The sequence below is a fragment of the Kogia breviceps genome, chromosome 1, assembly GCF_026419965.1.
Source record: "Kogia breviceps isolate mKogBre1 chromosome 1, mKogBre1 haplotype 1, whole genome shotgun sequence".
Taxonomy (NCBI): Eukaryota; Metazoa; Chordata; class Mammalia; order Artiodactyla; family Physeteridae; genus Kogia; species Kogia breviceps.
In genome coordinates, this window is record NC_081310.1 from 160506029 (window position 1) to 160531079 (window position 25051).

The window sequence follows — 25051 nt, forward strand, 5'->3', positions numbered from 1 at the left end:
ATAAAAAGAGAAAGCCATCTAACAAGTGATAGAAAGACCTGGAGGGCCCTAACTTGGGCTGAATAAAACTCCATTAGTCATCACTCTTGGTCAGAGGATGCCACCTCATAACTTATTCAACAAATTTTTTAAATTATAGTTGGTTTACAATGTTATGCTAGTTTCAGGTGTACAGCAAAGTGATTCAGATAGATATAGATATAGATATAGATACAGATATATATATATATTCTTTTTCAAATTCTATTCCATTTACAAGGCATCGAATATACTTCCCTGTGCTATACAGTAAATCCTTGTTTATTTTATACATAGTAGGGTGTATCTGTTAATCCCATACTCCTAATTTATCCCTTCCCACCTCTAACCCCCTTTGGTAACCATAATATTTGTCTTTCTTGGTCTGACTTACTTCACTTAGTATGATCATCTTTAGGTCTATCCATGTTGCTGCAAATGGCAATATTTCATTCTTTTTATGGCTGAGTAATATTCCATTGTGTATATGTAGCACATATTTTTTATCCATTCATCTGTTGATGGACACTTGGGTTGCTTCCGTGACTTGGCTGTTGTAAATAGTGCTGCTATGAGCATTGGGGTGCATGTATCTTTTCAAATTAGAGTTTTCGTCTTTTCCAGATATATGCTCAGGAGTAGGATTGCTAGATCATATGGTAGTTCTAGTTTTAGTTTTTTAAGAAACCTCCATACTGTTCTCCATAATGGCTGTACCAGTTTACATTCCCATTCTCCCAGTGTAGGAGAGTTCCCTTTTCTCTACACCCTCTCCAGCAACAGCAAATAATTTTTGAGAAAGAACTATGCTAGGCACTGAAAAAACAAAGGATGGATAGTAAGACATTTTCTGCCTGCAAGGAGAGATTACATCTTGTAGGGAAGATAGAACATGTCTGCAAGTAACAGCAAATCAAGGAAAAACATGCTAAATAACAAGAGAAATAAAAGCAAAATACTTAGAGTTCAGGGGCAAAGTAAAAATCTTTCACAGCTTTTGGAATCAGTCAACACTACAGAAGAACTGATATTTGAGCCACGTCTTGAGAGATGTGTAAGATTTCACTGTTTGAAAATCAGAGTTTATTCATGTTCAAACACTTATCAAGTGCCTATCACACAGGTATGAAATACTATGCCTGACAAACTCTAGTATCTGTCCATGCTGAGGACTCTCAGTAATGGAAGGTAGAAAATATTTTGTTGAACATCTTCTGTGTATCAACTACTCTGCTACCTGCTTTACTTATGCTTACACATTGACCATTAAAACAAGCTACAAGGGAAGAGATTTCTCTTTTTTAAAAAAAATTATTTTTATTTATTTATTTTGGGTTGTGTTGAGTCTTCATTGCTGTGCATGGGCTTTCTCTAGTTGCAGCAGGCAGGGGCTACTCTTCATTGCAGTGCACAGGCTTCTCATTGCAGTGGCTTCTCTTGTTGTGGAGCACAGGCTCTAGGTTTGCAGGCTCAGTAGTTTTGACACACGGGCTTTGTTGCTTCGCGGCATGTGAGATCTTCCTGGACCAGTGCTTGAACCTGTGTCCCCTGCATTGGCAGGCAGATTCTTAACCATTGTGCCACCAGGGATTTCTCTTTACAAGTGAGAAAACTGAAGCTCATTGAGAAGTCACACATAAAAATGAGAACAGCTGAAATCCTCACCTAGGTCTTTATGCCTACATACCAAGCTCATGCTCTTTTGCTTATTCCATCCCCGAACAAGGCCATATACCATTGTATGTGACTATAGGAATCATGTATGTAGAGTTTCACAAAAGTTTAGATAAGAGATTTGTCACTATACTTTTAGGCTGTTTCAAGAAATATAGTTTTAAAAATTAGGACTTTCACTCTCTTATGCTCTATTTCACAAATGTTCTCCCTCTTTCTCTTAATAGTATATCTTCAAAATATACTTGCTAAATGTCAAGTGTATACCAATAACTGCATGTTCTGGATCTAGAGCTCGGTAGCATATGTACTTTCTTCTGATGATTTACCTTATTTACCCTGGGTTAAAATTTTCCCTCTTGGGCTTCCCTGGTGGCGCAGTGGTTGAGAATCCGCCTGCCGATGCAGGAGACACGGGTTCGTGCCCTGGTCCGGGAAGATCCCACATGCCGCGGAGCAACTAAGCCCGTGAGCCATGGCCGCTAGGCCTGCGCGTCCGGAGCCTGTGCTCCGCAACGGGAGAGGCCACAACAGTGAGAGGCCCGCATACCACAAAAAAAAAAAAAAAAAAAAAATTTTCCCTCTTTCCAAATGTAGATAAAACTTGTCCTCTCATAGAAAACCCCATAAATATCCTTTAGCATACCTCAGTGTGTATGTTCCAGCTGTAAACATGTGCAAGAATGGGACGCAGGGGGAGAAAGGACAAGTCATACTTTGCAGCTAGTCATTACTTGCACTTGTCCATTGATATGCTCCCAGAAATACATGCTATGTGCTCTGTCCTCTCCCCCAGAGAGTCACATTAAATGCTCTTATAAATCCCACCATTGAGAAACTATTTATCTTATGTTTATCTTAATTTAATTCAGTCCTATCCAGACTTTTTTGTCCTTTTTTTTCATGGAGCACCAATTAACATATTTCAGCACACTAGTGTATAACAAATGACTCTTTGGGAAAAGCTGGTATTGTGCAACCTCTGAAGAAACTGAGACCCAGAGAGATTATAGTTTGCCTGTGGTCACCAAACTGGTTGGACACACAATCAGGACTAGAAGCCAGGTCACCTGACTTTTCACAGTAACACCGTCTCCCCTTCTTTTTTTTTTTTTTAATGAGTGGATTTATTTATTTATTAACATCTTTATTGGAGTATAATTGCTTTACAATGGTGTGTTAGTTTCTGCTTTACAACAAAGTGAATCAGTTATACATATACATATGTTCTCTTCCCTCTTGCATCTCCCTCCCTCCCACCCTCCCTATCCCACCCCTCTAGGTGGTCACAAACCACCTAGCTGATCTCCCTGTGCAATGCAGCTGCTTCCCACTAGCTATCCACCCTATGTTTGGTAGTGTATATATGTCCATGCCACTCTCTCACTTCATCACAGCTTACCCTTCCCCTTCCCCATATTCTCAAGTCCATGCTCTAGTAGGTCTGTGTTTTATTCCCATCCTACCCCTAGTCTCTTCATGACATTTTTTTTTTCTTAGATTCCATATATATGTGTTAGCATACAGTATTTGTCCTTCTCCTTCTGACTTACTTCACTCTGACAGACTCCAGGTCCTTCCACCTCACTACAAATAACTCAGTTTTATTTCTTTTTATGGCTGAGTAATATTCCATTGTATATATGTGCCACATCTTCTTTATCCATTCATCTGTTGATGGACACTTAGGTTGCTTCCATGTCCTGGCTATTGTAAATAGAGCTGCAATGAACATTGTGGTACATGACTCTTTTTGAAGAAAAAAGAGTCATGTGGTAAGTCATGTGTGGTAAGTATTGAAGTAAAATCAGTAAAATCTGGGAATGTATTTTGATCTGGTCCTTGGCCAGGATAAGGTGAAAGTCTATAAGACTATTCTGAAGGAAAAACAAAGAAATAACAAAAAAATTTCTGCTATTTTGCAAATTTATATATCTACTTATTCTTTCCAAAATGAGTTTCAAGTAACTTACATAAATACATGCAATTCAAATGGATTAAGAAACAAAAGAAAAGATACAGAAATCAGGACAAGGTCAAGTAAAGGAAGACAAAGCCAAAGGTGAGATTAGTATGTTGACAACACAGGCACCAAATCCAGCACAGGCACCAGATGCATGTGACTGGGTTCTGTACATTTGCCACAGAATATGCCTCTCTTGAGCTAAAACAAAGGAAAATATGATTGTTTACAAGTTTCACTCTGTAACATCAGATAAAATCTGATGTTACAGTCTCTCAAAAGGTGTCCAGAGTTTTCAAGCGCCAAGACCTTAGAGCGATGTTTCCTGTCGTTCCCGTTCAAGAGGAAGCTGCACACAGTATGGTGAATACTGTCCTCAACTATATCCAGTAGCTGTAATAGAAATAACAAGTCATGTATAACAGCTTCTTACAACTTTCTATAATTTAAAGTCATAAGGCCAGAGCACAATTTAGTGAAAGCATCTCTCCAAAGACCCAAGCAATACATTTTTCTGATAGTCCAGTTTAAAGGACAGACTTTATAGTAACTGAAGAAATGTATGAACATTCCTTTAAGAAATCCTTCCTAAATGTTGTTTTTTGCCACTGAGTTTGGGGTAAATAAAGAAGGTTTCAGCAAAGATTTTTGACTCCCACGTCTTTTAAATCAGTCAATATTCAGCAAATATTTATTAATCTCCTATGTAAAACTCAATAAATCGGGTACTGCGGTTACTATACAGTTAGTGTGAGACAGCCTCTGCCCTCAGGGAGCTCACTGTTCAATACACGGTGGTAGATGAATACAAAATAACTATAGGAAAAGATACCATACATTGTAAAAACCATTAAATAGTGGGTTTGGAGGAAGAAGATGACTTCGGACTAGGAAGGCAACAAGGAAGGCTTCACAGAGGGAGGAAGCTTTGGAGGATTGATAAGACATTGGTGGTTAAAGATGAAGTAGAAGAGATTTTGGATGGATCGATAAATAGATGGGTGGCTGGACGGATGGCGAAAGGTATGGGCTGGGTAATCATGAACAAAGGGAGAAAGGCACAGGGCTTCCTCAGAACAATAAATGGACAAATTTAGAACACAGTCTTAATAATTAGAGCTAAGGCTAAAGGGCCAAGTTTTGAAGAATCATGGGTGGGAGAGAATGGGCACAAAGCTATTCCCTTTTGCTGCTGGTTTCCTCAAACAGAAAACTTAAAAGTTATATTTTTGCCTATCTATCCAGAGTTCATTCCTTTCACATCTTGATGCCTCTTCAGGTAGAAAATCGTGAGTGATATTAAAGACCACTAAATGAGAGAACAGAAGAGCATGGACTTAGAAACATTGGCACTTCTATTCTGGTCTCTGATTTAATCTTCATAACCATACTACAGATGGGTAAGGGAGATAGTATCATTACCATCTTACAGATGAAGAAAGTAAGATCATAGCAGGATTAAAAAGCCTAGTTTTAAATCCTTACCTAACATTTGTCTGGTAAAAGCAGAACCAGAGCTCCTATCCAGTGTTCTTTCTACCTATTACCCCACACAACAAGAATGAAGGCAGTACCATGAATAGGTTATTAAACTAAAACTGCTTTTTATAATCTGTGTTTTCATCTTTTGTAAGTTGCTTCTTATCATATCGATAACACCACTACACTGGGCCATAATGATAATCATCCTTGCCATCAGCATGTCACTATCTATTGAGTAATTAATAGGTCCTAAACTCTGTGCTGAGCACTTCACAGACATTATCTTATTGAATCTCTGCAACAACTTAATAAGGTAGGTGCCAATATATAAATACACCTTATTAAAATTATAGAGAGCATATATCCACAATTTCTCAGGTAGTTCCAACTTGGAGTATTCTGCTGCTAGCCTCATGAACCATTAAAATAGACTAGAAATTTCAGTTTCATAGTGCCCAAATCACTACCTGCAGCCTGTTCTTCATATCCAGAAGCAGCCCAAAAATCATATATCTGAATTTTAGTTCACAAAATATGATAATTTGCCTTGATTTACTTAATCCAGCAGTGAGGCTGTATTTTTAGTAAGCTATTCTTGCCCTCTAGATGGATGATTGGTTGCCAGGAGCAAAGAATGGCTGCAGGATTAGGTCAGACCAACTGTTCCCATATAAGATCCATCATACTCCTTTGATCATCTCATTTATTATTGTGACTTTAAATACTGTCTATACATTTGAAGAGCCCACACGCTGCAATGAAGGTTCTCACATGCCACAACCAAGACCCAATGCAGCCAAAAATAATAAATAAATAAATTTTTTTTAAAAAGAAAAGCTAAAATCTTTACAGTGATTCCTTGGCAGGAAAATCAAAATCTTTGCAGGATATTTTTTCTCTTTTTTAGAACTTTACAAACTGATTCTAAAACTTATGTGAAATGGCAATAGAACTGGAATAGCCAAAAAACAATTTTTTGAAAAAAAAAGACAACGTTGGAGTGTTTACACTACTAGAGTTCAAGACAATATTATCAAGACAGTATGGGAATTGCCAAAAGGACTGTCCTGTATATCAATGAAACAGAACAGTCCAGAAATAGACCCACACATATATGGTCAATTGATTTTTGACAAAAGTGCAAAGAATTCAATGGAGAAAGGATGGCCTTTTCAACAAATGATGCTGCAAACTAATGATGTCCGTATGCAAAACAAAATTGAAAGCAAAACAGTGAAAACACTTCCAATCCATATCTTGCATCACGTGCAAAAATTAACTCAAAATGGGTCATAAACTTAAATGTAAAACCTAAAACTATTAAAGTTCTAGAAGAAAACATAGGAGAAAATCTTCATGGTTTTGAGTTAAGCAAAGATTTCTTAGTTCTGACACCAAAAGCACAAGTCATAAAATAACAAATAACTAAATTAGACTTCATCAAAACTAAGAACTTCTGCTGTTCAAAGACACTGTTAAGAAATTGAAAAGACAAGCCACAGACTGAGAGAAAATCACCTATCTAATGTCCAGAATATATAATGAACTCTCAAAACTCTATAATAAAAAAAAAACCACCTAGTTTAAAAATGGGTGAGGGCTTCCCTGGTGGTGCAGTGGTTGAGAGTCCGCCTGCCAATTCAGGGAACACGGGTTCGTGCCCCGGTCCAGGAAGATCCCACATGCCGCAGAGCAGTTGGGCCTGTGAGCCATGGCCGCTGAGCCTGTGCGTCCGGAGCCAGTGCTCTGCAACGTGAGAGGCCACAACAGTGAGAGGCCCACGTACCGCAAAAATAAATAAGTAAATAAATAAAATAAAAATGGATGAAATATTTGAACAGACACTTCACCAATGAAGATATACACAGGGACAAGTAAGCACATGAAAAGATGTTCAACATTATTAGTCATTAGGGAAATGCAAATTAAAACCACAATAGATACACACCAATTAGAGTAGCTTTTTAAAAGAAAAATGGACAATACCAAGTACTGACCAAGATGAAGAGCAACTGGAACTCTCATCTATTAATGATGGGAATCATTAATGATAGCACATTCACTTTGGAAAATACTTCGGCACTTTCTTAAAAAGCTAAACATGCACATACCGTATGACCCAGCAGTCCACCTCGGTACTTATACAAGTGAAATGAAGGTAACAGTTAAATGTATTTTCACACAAAAGTCTGTACTCAGATGTTTGTAGTGGCTTTATTTGTAGTTACCCCAAGCTGGAAACAATTCAAATGTCCCTCAACTGGAGGATGAGTAATCAAACTGTAATATATCTATAAAATGGGATACCAATCAGCAATAAATAGGGGTGAACTACTGATATATACATACTCAACAACATGGATGAGTCTCAGATGCATTATTACACTAAATGAAGGAAGCCATTTATATGACATTTATAATTAAATTCATATAACATTCTGGAAAAGGCAAAAACAGGAACAGAAAACAGAGGTTGCCTGGGAATAGGGGAATTTGGGAATAGGGGATAGAACTGTTCTTTGTCTTGATTGGTGATGATGGTTAGACAAATAAATGTACACATTTATCAAAATCACAGAATTATACATTTAAAAGGGTGAGTTTTACTGTATATAAATTATGCCTAAATTTTAAAACAGGAAAAAAAACCATTAAGTGGACTACTCAAGGCATATATGATCTAATCACTCCTCTCCTTTGCTTCCTCTCTGACTTCAACTCCTACCCCTTTCCCCCTGATCATTCTGCTCCAGCCACATTGGCTGCCTTGCTATTCTTCCGTCAAGCCAGACACCAGGGCTTAGCATTTACTGTGACTTCTGCCTATCATACTTCTCTCAGATGTAAATGTGACTCCTTCTCTCCTTTAGGCCTTTTACTCACTGAGGCCTACAGTATTTGTATTGAGGTTTACAGTATTTAGAGTTGTACCCCTCCCTACCTCTACCAATACTCCCTCCACGTTTCTCCATAGCGCTCATCACTGTGTGACAAACTCTGTATTTTCCTGTGTGTATATTTGTTGTTTTTCTCCCACCCTACTAAAATACAGGCCTCATGTAAGCAGAACATTTTGTCTATTTTGTTCACTGTTATTTTCTCATCATCTAGAACAATGCCTGACACATAGGAGGTGCTCAGTAAGAATTCATGGAATTAATGAATGTTGGCTTTAGCCTATTTCACACTCTGCTTCAGCCAGCTATAAACTGTTATTTGGTGGATACTCATAACTGCCTAGAAGATAGTGTGTGTGTGCATGTATTTATGCGTGGGTGGGTGTAGATTAAGCCAGTCTTTGATTCTTATTGTAAAAGATTGGTGTAAGTATATCTTATCCTTCCTGTTTAAAAAATATAATTGGGTATCTATCTTCACTGCCTAATTTCACTTCGAAAGTCCTTATTTCTCACCCCTCAGATGTGAATGCCTTGACTATTCATTTGGCTTTAGTGAAACAAAAAGCCCAAGATCAGTTCATATTTCCAACTTATACTAGGTTTTCTTCTTTTGTTACAAACCTAAAATAATGCAAATAAAAAACTATTTGTTGAGCTAACCAAATTGAAGTTTAACAATGGTGTTTACTATGACTGCTATTCAAGAGTAGGTGTTATTTATGTCATTGTTTTACCACAGTATTTACTTACATGAGGCCTTTGTTTCAGCGTGTTGAAACTGAGCTACTGATGTATTTTTGTTCTTTTTTGCCAGTAAAACTTGGGTATTCAGATCCCAAGGTTGCTGACTTACCTAATATCTCTTCATTGTTTTCCACATTGTATCATTGGTGAGGGACATCTAAGGTCTGTTTTCCTTCTGGGGAAAAGCCCTGGAGACTGGGTGCATGGAGGAGCAGACATTTTCTGCACAATGAATGGGGTAATGAGCTGCTGTTGTTTTTTGTCTATAGTATAATCGGTTGATTTCGGACAATAATGTAGCATCTGTTATTATACTGTGCAGGGAAATGTCAAAATAGAAAGCAAGCAGATAGGTGGATTAAAGGAGGAGAAACCAGGAGATATCACATTAAGTTCTGATTTAAAGTAGGTGCAAAGGGAATACTGATAATGATAACAACACCAACAATGACTGTCATCTGTTGAGTACAGTGTTACAGCATGAAGTTCAATGCTGTGCACTTCTCACTAATTTTAGTGCTGACCATGTGTCAGCACTTGCTAAGTGTTTTATATACATGACTGCATTTTATACAAAGGAAGATATTATCAGCCCTGTTAAATAAGGTACCTGAAGTTCATAAAGACTGTCATATGCCTAATGGCCAGGATTTGAACCTCTGCCTCTTATACCCAAAGCCTGTTTCCTAACCATATATTAGATTTAATGTAAAGATTAAAGTTTTTTAAACTGCAGTGTTAGAAGTCAGGATAGTGATTAACTTTGAGGAAGGTAATTCTCAAGAAGGGGGCAAAAGGGCTCTGAGAGGCTTGATCAGGGTGCTGAACATACAGGTATGTTCACTTACTGAAAATTTATCAAGTTGTACATGTGCACTTTTTCATGTATATTTCAATAAAAACTTTAAAACAACGACAAAATACATGACTTTGGACAAAAGATGAAGCTGTGTATATCCCTGATTCAAAAGAATTTTTTAAGTTTAAAATATATATTTATATGACAATATGCATGAAAAATTAGTGAAGAAAGTCTGAGGTGATGAAGAGTTTTAGAAATAAATAGTGATGATGGTAACACACATTGTGAATGTACTTAATCCCACTGAATTGTTCACTTAAAAATGGTTAGAAAAATTAATGAGTGTAACACTCAAATGATGGCAGCGGCTATCTGTTGGTGGTGAATCTAGAAATTAATTGTAATGTTTTCTTATTTAATCTGGTTTTTGCTATAAATATATATTACTTTTATAATCAGGAAAAATGTTATTTAATCTCAAAGAGACAGTTCTAAAGAACCACCAGTGTTAGAGAGAAATAGTCAAATGATTCCATTAATAGTTTAGAAAATGTATGTAACTAATCCATAGAGGTAGTTTATCCTACAAACAATTCTTGGTTAGCTAGCCCTTACGGGACACATAATGTGGAAAGTTAATCTGAACGGTTGATGCTGAAGGAAGTCAACCTCAGAGAAAGGAAACTCAGGATGTTCAGTTCTTGGTTCCTAGAAATAGAAGCCATGATATTCAGATTCTTTTAGCATTTACTGAACACCTACTATGTGCTTATCACCATACTAAGCACTTTTACATACAGTATTTCAGTTAACATGTTAGTTTACTCCTCTTCTTATCAAATATATATATTGAGCATCTATATTTTACTATGCCCTATACTTGGAATTAAAACTAAGACATATTTCCACATCCTTACAGAGCTTGCAGGCTAGTGGGAAAGCCAGACATTAAACAAATAAGTAATACAGTATAGTGAATGCTATAACAGACATAATTGGAACTTAATTTTGATATACACAGGTTCATCTCTTCATTGGGTTATTAATGTATGACAGTGTTACTAAAAGAGTTTAATATTTGAAAATGTTTAGCTGAAACTCATTGCTGACCCAAAACACTAATATTAGATAAACTTCCACTCATGGTATCCAAAAGAAAGATAAAAGTAGCTGGTTTAACTTTCTATTCTTCTGATTTTTGAACTATATTTTTTGTCTCCATTTCTGGGTATCAATTTCCCCATATAAAAAATGAGAGTGTAGGACTATTTAGCCAGTGTAACCCCAAGCAACCATTAACTAAAGTCTGTTATGTCTCAGATACCACACTGGGAACTTTACATATATTGTATGTAATTCCCATGTTTATAATCCCCTATGAAGTAGGTGATATTATCTAGTGCCTCCAGAAGGAAAATGACCTCAGTATCATAGAAAAGACTAGCTTTCTCTATACACTGCAGAAATTTTTAATGCTTTTTTGAAAATATTTCAGTACTCTAGAACCAACTAGATTATCCTGAAAAACACAGAAAGTAATTTCTCATACATAGTGGAGTCTGAGCAAACTTTGTTCTGCTATTGGTTGTTTTAAATATATTTTAACAGGTAATACATTTTATTTATTTACTTTTGGCTGCGTTGGGTCTTCGTTGCTATGCGCGGGCTTTCTCTAGTTGCGGTGCGGTGGCTTCTCTTGTTGCGGAGCACGGTCTCTAGGCATGCAGGCTTCAGTAGTTGAGGCATGTGGCCTCTAGAGCGCAGGCTCAGTAGTTGTGGCGCACGGGCTTAGTTGCTCTGTGGCATGTGGGATCTTCCTGGACCAGGGCTCGAACCCATGTCCCCTGCATTGGCAGGTGGATTCTTAACCACTGCACCACCAGGGAAGTCCTAACAGGTAATACATTTACATGAATCAGAAGTAAAAAACATAAAAAAGCAAATTCAGAAAACACTGTCACTTCTTCCACCCGGTTTACCCCACCGTCTGTAAGTTACCATTTTTGTGTTTCTTTTTATTTGTTTGTAAGTTTATTGATTTTTCTCCAAAGAAGCAGCCTATTTATTGGTTGGCTGGTTATGTTTTTCTTTTTTCTTTTTCTAATGCATTACTTCATGCTTTTAGTTCTATTATTTTCTTCTCAGCTTGCTTTCCATTTGTTTTATTGGGATTTTTTGTTCTCCTAGTTTTTTAAGTCTAATTCTTAACTTTTATTTTTAATTAATTAATTTATTTATTTTTGGCTGTGCTGGGTCTTCGTTGCTGCGTGCAGGCTTCTCATTGCTGTGGCTTCTCTTGTTGTGGAGCACAAGCTCTAGGTGCACGGGCTTCAGTAGTTGTGGCACACAGGCTCAGTAGTTGTGGCTCGGGCTTTAGAGCGCAGGCTCACTAGTTGTGGCGCAGGGGCTTAGTTGCTCCGCGGCATGTGGGATCTTCCCGGACCAGGGCTCAAACCCATGTCCCCAGCATTGGCAGGCAGATTCTTAACCACTGTGCCACCAGGGAAGACCCAGTTAACTTATTTTTATTCTTTGCTTTTGAATGATATAAGACTTTTAGGGCTATGAATTTCCTCTGAGCACTGCTTTAAACGAATCCCAGAAATTCCAATATGAATATGAAATTCCAACAGTTGTTTTCCAGATATTCTGTGGTTTTCATTATATTTCCCCTTTTACTTAAGAGTTGTTTAATAGAGTTTTTGTTGTTGTTTTTTCTCCAAAGGGAGTGACACCAACTTTGAAAATTGTGTTGAGATTTTAGAGAACATATATCCCAATTTCTCTCACTCATGTTAATTGGGGGAAATTTTTGTTTTCCCTATTGATGAAAATTGGGAACATGGAAATGTGAAAGTAACCAGGAACACAATATAACTGTGAAGCTGAGCATGCTAATACCAGGCTTACTTGTCTAAGGAACCTGCCACAGTTCCAGGAACAAAAAGGTTTTAGTGAATCTCTGCCACAGGCAGGGACATCAGAGATCTTTAAACTCCTTCCACTGGAATATGTTGAATGTGAAACAACGTAATACTAGATTGAGAACTAGAGCCCAACTCTAGCCATGAGATCTCCCAACAGTTTACCCCACCTGTTTGAGTCTGAGCCACATCTAGGTCCAGAAATGTGGACTTGGCCAAATCTCACAGCAGTTTAGTGGCAAAGCTGGAACTAGGACTAGTCTTCTGCCCCCAATAAGCCTGATATTTTAATTTCTTTCCATTCCATTTTTTTATTGTAGCAAAATATATATAACAAAAATTTGCCTTTTTAACCCTTCTTAAGTACAGTTAAGTGGCATGAATTACATTCACAGTCTTGCAACCACGACCATTATTTCCAAACATTTTCATCACCCCAAACAGAGTCTTTCCTCCACTTTGTCGTTAGTATATTATCCAGAATTCTACAAAATCTTCAGTCGTTTCTACTTGGGAAATGTATGTTCTCTCTCTCTTTTGCGCGCTTGCGCTGTCTCTCCCACTCTCTCCCTCTCTCTTTTCCTCACCCCCCATCTCTCTCTCCCTCTCTCTTTCTCTCTCCACCCCCCATCTGTGTGTGTGTGTTCGCGTTCACACGCGTCTTTTGCAAATGCTTCTAAAGCCTTAATTCATACCCTAGAAAGGAATCACAAATACCTGAGCCCTTCAGTAAAAAATAAATTACCTTTCTTCTCTGTGTAGTTACCTATCAATTTAATGTGTCATCAAGTGGGATTTATTTTAATTAATTGCTTATTGGGCTAATATTAAGAAAATGAAAAACACATAATTCTGTTGTCCAAGCATTAGGCTTAGTTAATAAATGGGCAATAGCTTTTGATGAGTTTCTAGGAAGCAGCAGGTTTTTTCTTGTCTCTCCCTCCCCTACCCACCACAGTTCCATCCATCAACAGTTTAACACCTGATTTTTGCCCTCTTTAGGCCATCAGACTCTCCCTAGAGCAGGCCCTGCCTCCAGAGCCAAAGGAAGAAAATGCTGAACCTGTGAGCAAACTGCGAATCCGGACACCCAGTGGCGAGTTCCTCGAGCGGCGTTTCCTGGCCAGCAATAAGCTCCAGATCGTCTTTGATTTTGTAGCTTCCAAAGGATTTCCATGGGATGAATTCAAGTTACTGAGTACCTTTCCTAGGAGAGATGTAAGTTCCCATGCCTATCTCGGGAAGTGTGTCCAGATGGGAGATAGCCCATCATCAGGGCTGGACAAAGTAGTCCAAGAGACCACACACTCAGGAGTCCTTCTCTGTTCTGCACACCTTTCTCTCCTCAGCCTTTGGAGAAGGTATGGCGTCCCAGGCCAGCAGACATGTGCCTAGTAGCCTAGGTAAGAAATTAGGTACTAGGTCTTCCTTCCTAGTTGTTTCCCCTATTCCAGCACTCATGCAGGCTTTCCCAGGATTTCATCTCTGTATACCTTAGGGTAGATCTGAGAATTATGTGCTTAACAGCTTAACAGTCAGATCAGGGTCAATGATTATAGGTTCGTGAACGAGTCATGCTAAACCAAGAGTATTTTGTGATTTGACAGTTCTTACTAGCCTGGGAAGTCAGGGAGGGTGACCTGTATTCACTGTGTATCTGTATTTCAGCAAGGCTTTTGATAGTCTCTCATAGTATTCTGGGGAAAAATAGAGAGATATGAATCGACAGGTAGATTCATTGCTGATTAAATGGATGTGTCCAGAAACTGTTGACTAAGAGACTGCCCTTTCCCTGGAGGGAAACAAGAGGCTCTATATTTAATTCTTTATTACTCATCACACTTATTGGCAACTTAAATGAAGACGTTATCAGGTTTATGGATTATGAAAAATAAGATTCAAGAAAGCCTTAAAATAGTGAAATAATAGGCAAAAATGAACCTAGAAAAATTTTACAGAAATATATAGACATAGAAAGAGATGCCTGCATAGGCTTAGAAAACCAATTGCTCAAGTTTGGGATGAAAGAATCATGCTTTAGTAGAGGTTATTGTGGTTGAATTAAGCTGAATATACATTAATAATCTGTTGTGACTCCCAACAAAAAGCCAGCTGCATTTTTAGAGGTATAATCCCAACAAGAGAATAACAAGTCATAGTCAACTGTTTACAAAGATAAACTACCCCTGAGTAGTTCTTAGACTCCATGCTGAAACTCTGTGCTGTCACCTGAAAAAACAGGAGCTTGAGAGTTCCCTGGCAGTCCAGTGGTTAAGACTCCACGCTCCCAGTTCAGGGTGCACAGGGTCAATACCTAGACGGAGAACTAAGATCCCGCATGCCGCATGGCATGGCCAAAAAAAAAAAAGCAACAGGAGCTTATCTAGAACAGGGCTGGTAGGAAGGGAAGGGAAGTGGAAATCATATCATCTGGGGAAATATTTTCCTCTAGAGAAGGCACAGCCATAGGAGATGTGATTTTTGTCTTCAGCTACTTGAAAGCCTGCCTTGAAAAAGAGGGATCTGATTTTGTGCAGCTTCGACGATAAAGTGGGACCAATAAGTTGAAAGTTATTGGGAGGCAAATTTGTCCCAATGTAAGAAAGCCACTTTCTAAGAAAAGAATATTTTGTGTTGTGAGGTAGTGATTTTTCTATTTTTTGAGATAACGAAGCACTACTGAATTATCACTTTTTTTATAGTAATGGATAAATAGGGAGAAGGAGTCATTCCTGGAGTTCCTACTTTATATGAAAAGAGGCTTAGACTAGTTATCTCTAAGATACATTTTATTTTTTTTTATTTGGGATATATAGTTGCTTTACAATGTTCTGTTAGTTTCTGTTGTACAGTGAAGTGAATCGGCTACATGTATACACATATCCCCTCCCTCCCACCCCCATCCCCACCCCATCCATCTAGGTCACCACAGAGCACCAAGCAGGCTCCCTGTGTTGTATAGCAGGTTCCCACTAGCTACCTGTTTTACACAGGGCAGTGCACATATGTCAATCCCAATGTCCCTGTTCATCCCCCCAGCTCGCCCTGTGTCCACATGTCTATTCCCTACGTCTTTGTCTTTATTCCTGCCGTGCAAATAGTTCATCGGTACCATTTTTCTAGATTCCACATACATGTGTTAATATACGATACTTGTTTTTCTCTTTCTGACTTTCTTCACTCTATATGACAGACTCTGGGTCCATCCACCCCACTACAAATAACTCAGTTTCGTTCCTTTTTATGGCTGAGCAGTATTCCATTGTATATATATGACACATCTTCTTTATCCATTCCTCTGTCGATGGACACTTAGGTTGCTTCCATGTCCTGGCTATTGTAAATAGTGCGGCAGTGAACATTGGGGTGCATGTGTCTTTTTGAACTATGGTTTCTCAGCGTATGTGCCCAGTAGTGGGATTGTTGGGTCGTATGGTAGTTCTATTTTTAGTTTTTTAAGAACGCTCCATACTGTTCTCCACAGTGGCTGTATCAATTTACATCCCCACCAACAGTGCAAGAGGGTTCCCTTTCTCCCCACCCTCTCCAACATTTATTGTTTGTAGATTTTTTGATGATGGCCATTCTGACCAGTGTGAGGTGATACTTCATTGTAGTTTTGATCTGCATTTCTCTAATAATTAGTGATGTTGAGCATCTTTTCATGTGCCTCTTGGCCATCTGTATGTCTTCTTTGGAGAAATGTCTGTTTAGGTCTTCCACCCATTTTTTTTATTGTGCTGTTTGTTTTTTTGATATTGAGCTTCATGAGCTGTTAGTATATTTTGGAGATTAATCCCTTGTCAGTTGCTTTGTTTGTAAATATTTTTGCCTATTCTGAGGCTTGTCTTTTCATCTTGTTTATGGTTTTCTTTGCTGTGCAGAAGCTTTTAAGTTTCATTAAGTCCCATTTGTTTATTTTTGTTTTTATTTTCATTACTCTAAGAGGTGGGTCAAAAATTATCTTGCGGGCTTCCCTGGTGGCACAGTGGTTGAAAGTCTGCCTGCCGATGCAGGGGACACGGGTTTGTGCCCTGGTCCGGGAAGATCCCACATGCCGCGGAGTGGCTGGGCCCGTGATCCATGGCTGCTGAGCCTGTGCGTCTGGAGCCTGCGCTCTGCAACGGGAGGGGTCGCAACAGTGAGAGGCCCGCGTACCACAAAAAAAAAAAAAAAAAAAAAAAAAAATTATCTTGCTGTGAATTATGTCAAAGAGTGTTCTTCCTATGTTTTCCTCTAAGAGTTCTTTTTTTTTTTTAACTTATTTTATTTTTGGCTGCATTGGGTCTTCATTGCTGCACATGGACTTTTCTCTGGTTGCAGGACTTTTCTCTTTGTTGTGGTGTGCAGGCTTCTCATTGTGGTGGCTTCTCTTGTTGGGAGCACTGGCTCTAGGCACGCGGGCTTCAGTAGTTGTGGCACACGGGCTTAGTTGCTCTGTGGCATGTGGGATCTTCCCGTACCAGGGCTCGAACCCATGTCTCCTGCACTGGCGGGTGGATTCTTAACCACTGCACCACCAGGGAAGCCCTCCTCTAAGAGTTTTATAGTGTCCAGTCTTACATTTAGGTCTTTAATCCATTTTGAGTTTATTTTTGTGTATGGTGTTAGGGAGTGTTCTAATTTCATTCCTTTACATGTAGCTGTCCAGTTTTCCCAGCACTACTTATTGAAGAGACTGTCTTTTCTCCATTGTATATCCTTGCCTCCTTTGTCATAGATTAGTTGGCCATAGTTGCGTGGGTTTATCTCTGGGCTTTCTATCCTGTTCCATTGATCTATATTTCTGTTTTTGTGCCAGTACCATATTGTCTTGATGACTGTAGCATTGTAATATAGTCTGAAGTCAGGGAGTCTGATTTCTCCAGCTCCATTGTTTTCTCTCAAGTTTTCTTTGGCTATTCAGGGTCTTTTGTGTCTCCATACAAATTTTAAGATTTTTTGCTTCATAAAAAATCATTTCTGTAAAAAATACCATTGGTAATTTGATACGGATTATACTGAATCTGTAGATTGCTTTGGGTAGTATAGTCATTTTCACAGTATTGACTCTTCCAATCCAAGAACATGGTATATCTCTCCATCTGTTTGTGTCATCTTTGATTTCTTTCATCAGTGTCTTATACTTTTCTGAGTAGAGTTCTTTTACCTCCTTAGGTAGGTTTATTCCTAGGTATTTTATTCTTTCTCTTGCAATGGTAAATGGGATTGTTTCCTTAACTTCTGATTTTTCATTGTTAGTGTATAGGAATGCAAGAGATTTCTGTGCATTAGTTTTGTATCCTGCAACTTTACCAAATTTATTGATTAGCTCTAGTAGTTTTCTGGTAGCATCTTTAGGATTCTCTATGTATAGTATCATGTCATCTGCAAAGAGTGACAGTTTTACTTCTTCTTTTCCAATTTGTATTCCTTTTATTTCTTTTTCTAATGATTGCCGTGGCTAGGACTTCCAAGACTATGTCGAATAATAGCGGCAAGAGTGGACATCCGCTGCGCCGGGGAGGTGGAGCATGAGCACACGTGTTAGGACCGGAAAGATGGTGAACTATGCCTGGGCAGGGCGAAGCCAGAGGAAATTCTGGTGGAGGTCCGTAGCGGTCCTGATGTGCAAATCGGTCGTCCGACCTGGGTATAGGGGCGAAAGACTAATCGAACCATCTAGTAGCTGGTTCCCTCCGAAGTTTCCCTCAGGATAGCTGGCGCTCTCGCAAAAAAAATTTAAAAAAATATAATAAAAAATAATTTAAAAAAAGAGTGGACATCCTTGTCTTGTTCCTGATCTTCGAGGAAATACTTTCAGTTTTTCACCATTGAGAATGATGTTTGCTGTGGGTTTGTTGTATATGGCCTTTATTATGTTGAGGTAGGTTCCTTCTGTGCCCACTTTCGGGAGAGTTTTTATCATAAATGGTGTTGAATTTTGTCAGAAGCTTTTTATGCATCTATTCAGATGATCATATGGTTTTTCTTCTTCAATTTGTTAATATGGTGTATCACATTGACTGATTTGCATATATTAAAGAATCCTTGCATCTATGGGATGAATCCCACTTGATCATGGTATATGATCCTTTTAATGTGTTGTTGGATTCTGTTTGCTAGTATTTTGTTGAGGATTTGTGCATCTATATTCATCAGTGATATTGGTCTATAATTTTCCTTTTTTGTAGTATCTTTGTCTGGTTTTGGTATCACAGTGATAGTGGCCTCATAGAATGAGTTTGGGAATGTTCCTTCCTCTGCAATTTTTTGGAAGAGTTTGAGAAGGGTGGGTGTTAGTTCTTCTCTAAATGTTTGATAGAATTCACCTGTGAAGCCATCTGGTCCCCAGACTTTTGTTTGTGGGAAGATTTTTAATCACAGGTTCAATTTCATTACTTGTGATTGGTCAGTTTACATGTTCTATTTCTTCCTGGTTCAGTCTTGGAAGGTTACACCTCTCTAAGAATTTGTCCATTTTTTCCAGATTGTCCGTTTTATTGGCATAGAGTTGCTTGTAGTAGTCTCTTATGATGCTTTGTATTTCTGTGGTGTCCATTGTAACTTCTCCTTTTTCATTTCTAATTTTATTGATTTGAGTCCTCTCCCTCTTTTTCCTGATGAGTCTGGCTAAAGGTTTTTCAGTTTTGTTTATCTTCTCAAGGAACCAGCTTTTAGGTGATTGATCTTTGCTATTGTTTTCTTTGTTTCTATTTCATTTATTTCTTCTCTGATCTTTATGATTTCTTTCCTTCTACCAACTTTGGGTTTTGTTTGTTCTTCTTTCTCTAATTCCTTTAGGTGTAAGGTTAAATTGTTTATTGAGGTTTTTCTTGTTTCCTGAGATGGGATTGTATCTCTATAAACTTCCCTCTTAGAACTGCTTTTGCTGCATCCCATAGGTTTTGGATCATCATGTTTTCATTGTGATTTGTCTCTAGGTATTTTTTGATTTCCTGTTTGATTTCTTCAGTAATCTCTTGGTTATTTAGTAATTTTATGTTTAGCCTCCATGTGTTTGTGTTTTTTACATTTTTTTCCCTGTAATTTATTTCTAATCTCATAGCGTGGTCGAAAAAGATGCTTGATATGATTTCAATATTCTTAAATTTACAGAGGCTTGATTTGTGACCCAAGATGTGATCTATCCTGGAGAAATATTCTGTGTGCACTTGAGAAGAAAGTGTAATCTGCTGTTTTCAGGCAGAATGTCCTATAAATATCAATTAAATCTATCTAGTCTGTTGTGTCATTTAAAGCTTGTGTTTCCTTGTTAATTTTCTGTCTGGATGATCTGTCCATTGGTGTAAGTGAGGTGTTTAAGTCCCCAACTATTGTTGTGTTACTGTTGATTTCCTCTTTAGCTGTTAGCATTTGCCTTATGTATTGAGGTGCTTCTATGTTGGGTGCATATATATTTATAATTGTTATATCTTCTTCTTGGATTGATCCCTTGATCATTATGTAGTGTCCTTCCTTGTCTGTTGTAACATTCTTTATTTTAAAGTCCATTTTATCTGATATGAGTATTGCTACTCCACCTTTCTTTTGATTTCCATTTACATGGAATATCTTTTTCCATCCCCTCACTTTCACTCTGTATGTGCCCCTAGGTCTGAAGTGGGTCTCCTGTAGACAGCATATATGTGGGTCTTGTTTTGTATCCATTCAGTGAGCCTGTGTCTTTTGGTTGGAGCATTTCATCCATTCACATTTAAGGTAATTATCAATATGTATGTTCCTATTACCATTTTCTTAATTGTTTTGGGTTTGTTTTTGTAGGTCATTTTCTTCTCTTGTGTTTCCCACTTACAGAAGTTCCTTTAGCATTTGTTGTACAGCTGGTTTGTTGGTGCTGAATTCTCTTAGCTCTTGCTTGTCTGTAAAGTTTTTGATTTCTCTGTCAAATCTGAATGACATCCTTGCCGGGTAGAGTAATCTTGGTTGTAGGTTCTTCCCTTTCATCACTTTATCTATGTCGTGCCTCTCCCTTCTGGCTTGTAGAGTTTCTGCTGAGAAATCAGCTCTTAACCTTATGGGAGTTCCCTTGTATGTTATTTGTTGTTTTTCCCTTGTTGCTTTTAATGATTTTTCTTTGTCTTTAATTTTTGTCAGTTTGATTACTATGTGTCTCAGCATGTTTCTCCTTGAGTTTATCCTGCCTGGCACTCTCTGTGCTTCCTGGTCTTGGGTGGCTATTTCCTTTACCATGTTAGGGAACTTTTCAACTATAATCTCTTCACATATTTTCTCGGGTCCTTTCTCTCTCTCCCCTTCTGGGACCTCTATAATGTGAATGTTGGTATGTTTAATGTTGACCCAGAAGTCTCGTAGGCTGTCTTCATTTCTTTTCATTCTCTTTTCTTTATTCTGTTCCACGGCAGTGAATTCCACCATTCTGTCTTCCAGGTCACTTATCTGTTCTTCTGCCTCAGTTATTCTGGTATTGATTCCTTCTAGTATATTTTTCATTTCAGTTATTGTATTGTTCATCTCTGTTTGTTTGTTCTTTAATTCTTCTAGGTGTTTTTTCCTTAATTCTTCTAGGTCTTTGTTACCCATTCCTTGCATCTTCTCGATCTTTGCCTCCATTCTTTTTCTGAGGTCCTGGTTCATCCTCACTATCATTATTCTGAATTCTTTTTCTGGAAGGTTGCCTACCTCCACTTCATTTAGTTGTTTTTCTGGGATTTTATCTTGTTTCTTCATTTGGTCCATAATCCTCTGCCTTTTCATTTTGTCTATCTTTCTGTGAATTTGGTTTTCATTCCACAAGCTGGAGGATTGTAATTCTTCTTGTTCTGCTGTTTGCCCTCTGGTGGATGAGACTATCTAAGAGGCTTGTGCAAGCTTCCTGATGGGAGGGACTGGTGGTGGGTAGAGCTGGGTGTTGCTCTGTTGGACAGAGCTCAGTAGAACTTTAATCCACTTGTTTGCTGATGGGTGGGGCTGAGTTCCCTCCCTGTTGGTTGTTTGGCCTGAGGCGACCCAGCACTGGAGCCTACCAGCTCCTTGGTGGGGCTAATGGTGGACTCTAGGAGGGCTCACGCCAAGGAGTACTTCCCAGAACTTCTGCTGCCAGTGTCCTTGTCCCTGCGGTGAACCACAGCCAACCCCCACCTCTACAGGAGACCTTCCAACACTAACAGGTAGGTCTGGTTCAGTCTCCTGTGGGGTCACTACTCCTTCCTCTGGGTCCTGGTGCGCACTCTACTTTGTGTGGTGTGCCCTCCAAGAGTGGAGTCTCTGTTTCCCCCAGTCCTGTCGAAGTTCTGCAATCAAATCCCACTAGCCTTCAAAGTCTGATTCTCTGGGAATTCCTCCTCCCATTGCCAGACCCCCCCAGGTTGGGAAGCCTGACGTGGGGCTCAGAACCTTCACACCAGTGGGTGGACTTCAGTGGTATAATTGTTCTCCAGTTTGTGAGTCAGACACACAGTGGTTATGGGATTTGATTTTATTGTGATTGCACCCCTCCTACCATCTCGTTGCGGCTTCTCCTTTGTCTTTGGATGTGGGGTAACTTTTTTGGTGAGTTCCAGTGTCTTCCTGTTGATGATTGTTCAGCAGTTAGTTGTGATTCCACTGCTCTTGCAAGAAGGAGTGAGTGCATGTCCCTCTACACCACCATCCTGAACCAATCTCCTAAGCTTGTCTTTTAATGCCCAGTCAAATGTCATCTCCTTTGGGAAGCCCTCCCCATCTCCCAAGCTCCTCACCTATGTACCCATTGCAGTTTATACATTCCTCTCTCATAGGACTTGTCCTGTTGTTCTGTAATCATTTACAGAGACTGTCCATATGATGTTCATGTCTATCTCCCCTTAAGTTCCCAGCATGGTGCCTCACACATAAGTATTCAAGTTACTGTTGTCAAGTGTTAATGACCTCAGGTCTGATCCTAAATCCTTGATTCCAGAGTGAACTAGAGAGGCTGTTGCAAATGAGAACTGGTGCCCTAGGCCCACCCAGATTCCAGACCCAGGCCTAAACCCAGAGAGCCCACCCAGGACTCATTAGACCTCCTAGACCTAGGGGTGGGATGAGAGTTAATGGCCCTTCATCCTTCTCTGAATGCTCTTCCAAGTCTAATGACTAGTGTTTTTGCAAGGCTATTCTGTGACAGCCATCTGTGTCTGCAAGGATTAGGATCTAATTTGTAAAAGTCATCTTAAATTACAGCCAAACTAAAGACTGTTAAAAAGCACATCTTAAGACCTTGCCTTTTTAATAACAAATAACATAAGACTTAACTCTAGGAGTCTTACTGTGTCTTTAGCCTTTTTTCCACAAAGCAGAGACTAGTTTCTCACCAAAGGACCTGTTAAACATTCTTCTGCATCCCCACCCCCAAATCAAAACAATACTTCATGTTAAGATTTCCCAACTGTCCAACTATTTACTAAATGTCTGCTGGGTATACCACTGAACTGAGCACTTTGGGGCAACCAAAATAGCAGCAGACACAGGCCTTCCTGGGAGAAGCTGATTGTCAAGATACTGAGAACACTGTGTTATTTGTTAGTTTTGTTATGTTGTTTTCCATTTTGCTAATAACAGTTACTAAGAGAGGAAGTAGTATTCATTTCAGAGCTGCTGTCATTAAGCCCTACCTGGTGGGTATGTTAGAGCCATGTGAACATCATTGGCCCATTTGCCTTACTCGGGCATTGCCCTGGCAGTGAGGTAATTGAGTCTAAAAGCTGATCCCCCCTACTACTTACCCTTTCTTGGAGTCAGAGTAAGGGGCCCCTCCAGCCCCAAATTGCCCTCTGGACCTGCAACTGTCTGGCACCACTCAGTGTGAAGTTGTCAGTATCTCCCAGTCTTCCTCTTCCCTTTTCTTTCCTCCTTTCTTTCCCACTGCTCCATCTTCTTTCCAATTCTATTTCACCCTTTTAACCCACTCCCGCTTGTTTCCACTCTTCCCTCGTTTATTTTCTTTGTTTGTTTAATCCCACAACTCTTCTTCTTCCTGCCTCCTCTCTTTTCCTTCTTTTCCGTACTCATATCCACCTCACTCAGAGAAGCTCCACCTGCAACTGGAACATGAGGTCTTCCTATTTATCAAAGGAGTGCAGCCTACTGGGAAACATGAATAGTGATGGCAGTGAGCTTCAGGACTGGTGGCCTGTGTGCCTTGTCACTTACATAATCACACAGCCCCCATTCTTGCCCCAAGAACATCTCTTCCTCCAGATCTATAGCTGTGAACCCCCAAAACAGACAAACATACATTCAGAAATACATTATCAGAAATTTTATATTCTAGAACAAAGAGGAACAGGAGAGTGAGTATAAACAAACTCTTAACAGGGATTTTTACAAAGTACACCTTCAGTAAAGGTTTCTTTGAATGAACTGGGAGGAAAGCCTTACAAATTTAGGGTACACAGATTCCTTCCTTAGTCACCCATCCACCTTTGCTACCCTAAGCACCAAGCTAAGCACTTAGCTCAGCACTGGGAACACAGTGTTGAAAAACAATGACATAGTTATTACCCTTGTCGAACTTACAGTCTGTATCCAGAAGCTACTGCTGGAAGACATTTGACTTCATTGATAATACAAGGATATCCTATTTGCCACCATAAGGAAATAGAAATAGGTTAATCTGCATGTCATGCTGGTATTCATTCTTTCATAGAGTAAAACATTTGCTGAACAACCACTTGGCTCACCTCCATACCAGACACTGATGATATAGAAATAAAAGGAATTGTTACTGACCTTGAAGGGTTCACATTCTAGTAAAAACACACATGTAAAGCAAATTGCATTACAGATCATACCGACAGTTGGAAGGATAGGTAATTTCAGCCTGTAGTGTTAAGACATTATAAAGGAAATGAATTTGACCTGAGCCTTTCACAGAGAGCTGTTGGGTAAATGGAAACAGAATAGCTTAGTTAAAAGTAAAAGTTTCAGTGGTACTTAGACCTGTATCTGAATCTCACCTCATCACATACTTGTTTTATGACATTGGGCAACTTACTTGGCCCTGCTGAACTTTTAGTTCTTCACCTTTAAAAGAGAATAATATCTAGCTCAGAGAGTTGTGATAAAAGTTAAATAAGTGAATGTAAACTACTATGTCCCTGCCATGTAATAAACAGTGTCTGCTATAATTGTCCTAAGTGGAGAGAGGCAGAAGAGGTGGGAAAGGCTTACAGCTAAAGAAAAGCATGATAGCAGTGAATTCTTCCACTAGAGCAATGATGGATATTTCCATTTAAAATATCCAAATGCTCTAAACCAGACAAAAGAATGTATCTTTGGAATCATAATATCTCATGTTTGAAAAGAATCTCAGAGATATCAAAGCCAACTGTCACTTTACAGATGGTAGAATCAAAGCATGGTAAAATTATACACTTACCTTAAGTCACATGGTCAATTACAGTGGCAGAGCTGACCCTAAAACCCAAGTTTTCTTATGGCCATTACTGTTTTAAGATCATTGGCTCCTTTTAAAACTCTGTTAATAGATTATAGAGTTCCACCTTAAAATTAGAGCCAAAGAACAATAGAACTTAAAAAAATCAACATTAGAGACCACCTA

General features: G+C 38.9%; 1 protein-coding gene across 1 annotated transcript in view; it reads left to right on the forward strand.

Annotated features, from left to right (window-relative positions):
* FAF1 (Fas associated factor 1) overlaps positions 1-25051 on the forward strand; it is a 537070-nt gene that overhangs the window by 482029 nt on the left and 29990 nt on the right. The window contains exon 18 of the mRNA XM_059064103.2: positions 13510-13725. Coding sequence (XP_058920086.1) covers positions 13510-13725 — 216 coding nt within the window. The remainder of the gene's footprint in view (positions 1-13509; positions 13726-25051) is intronic.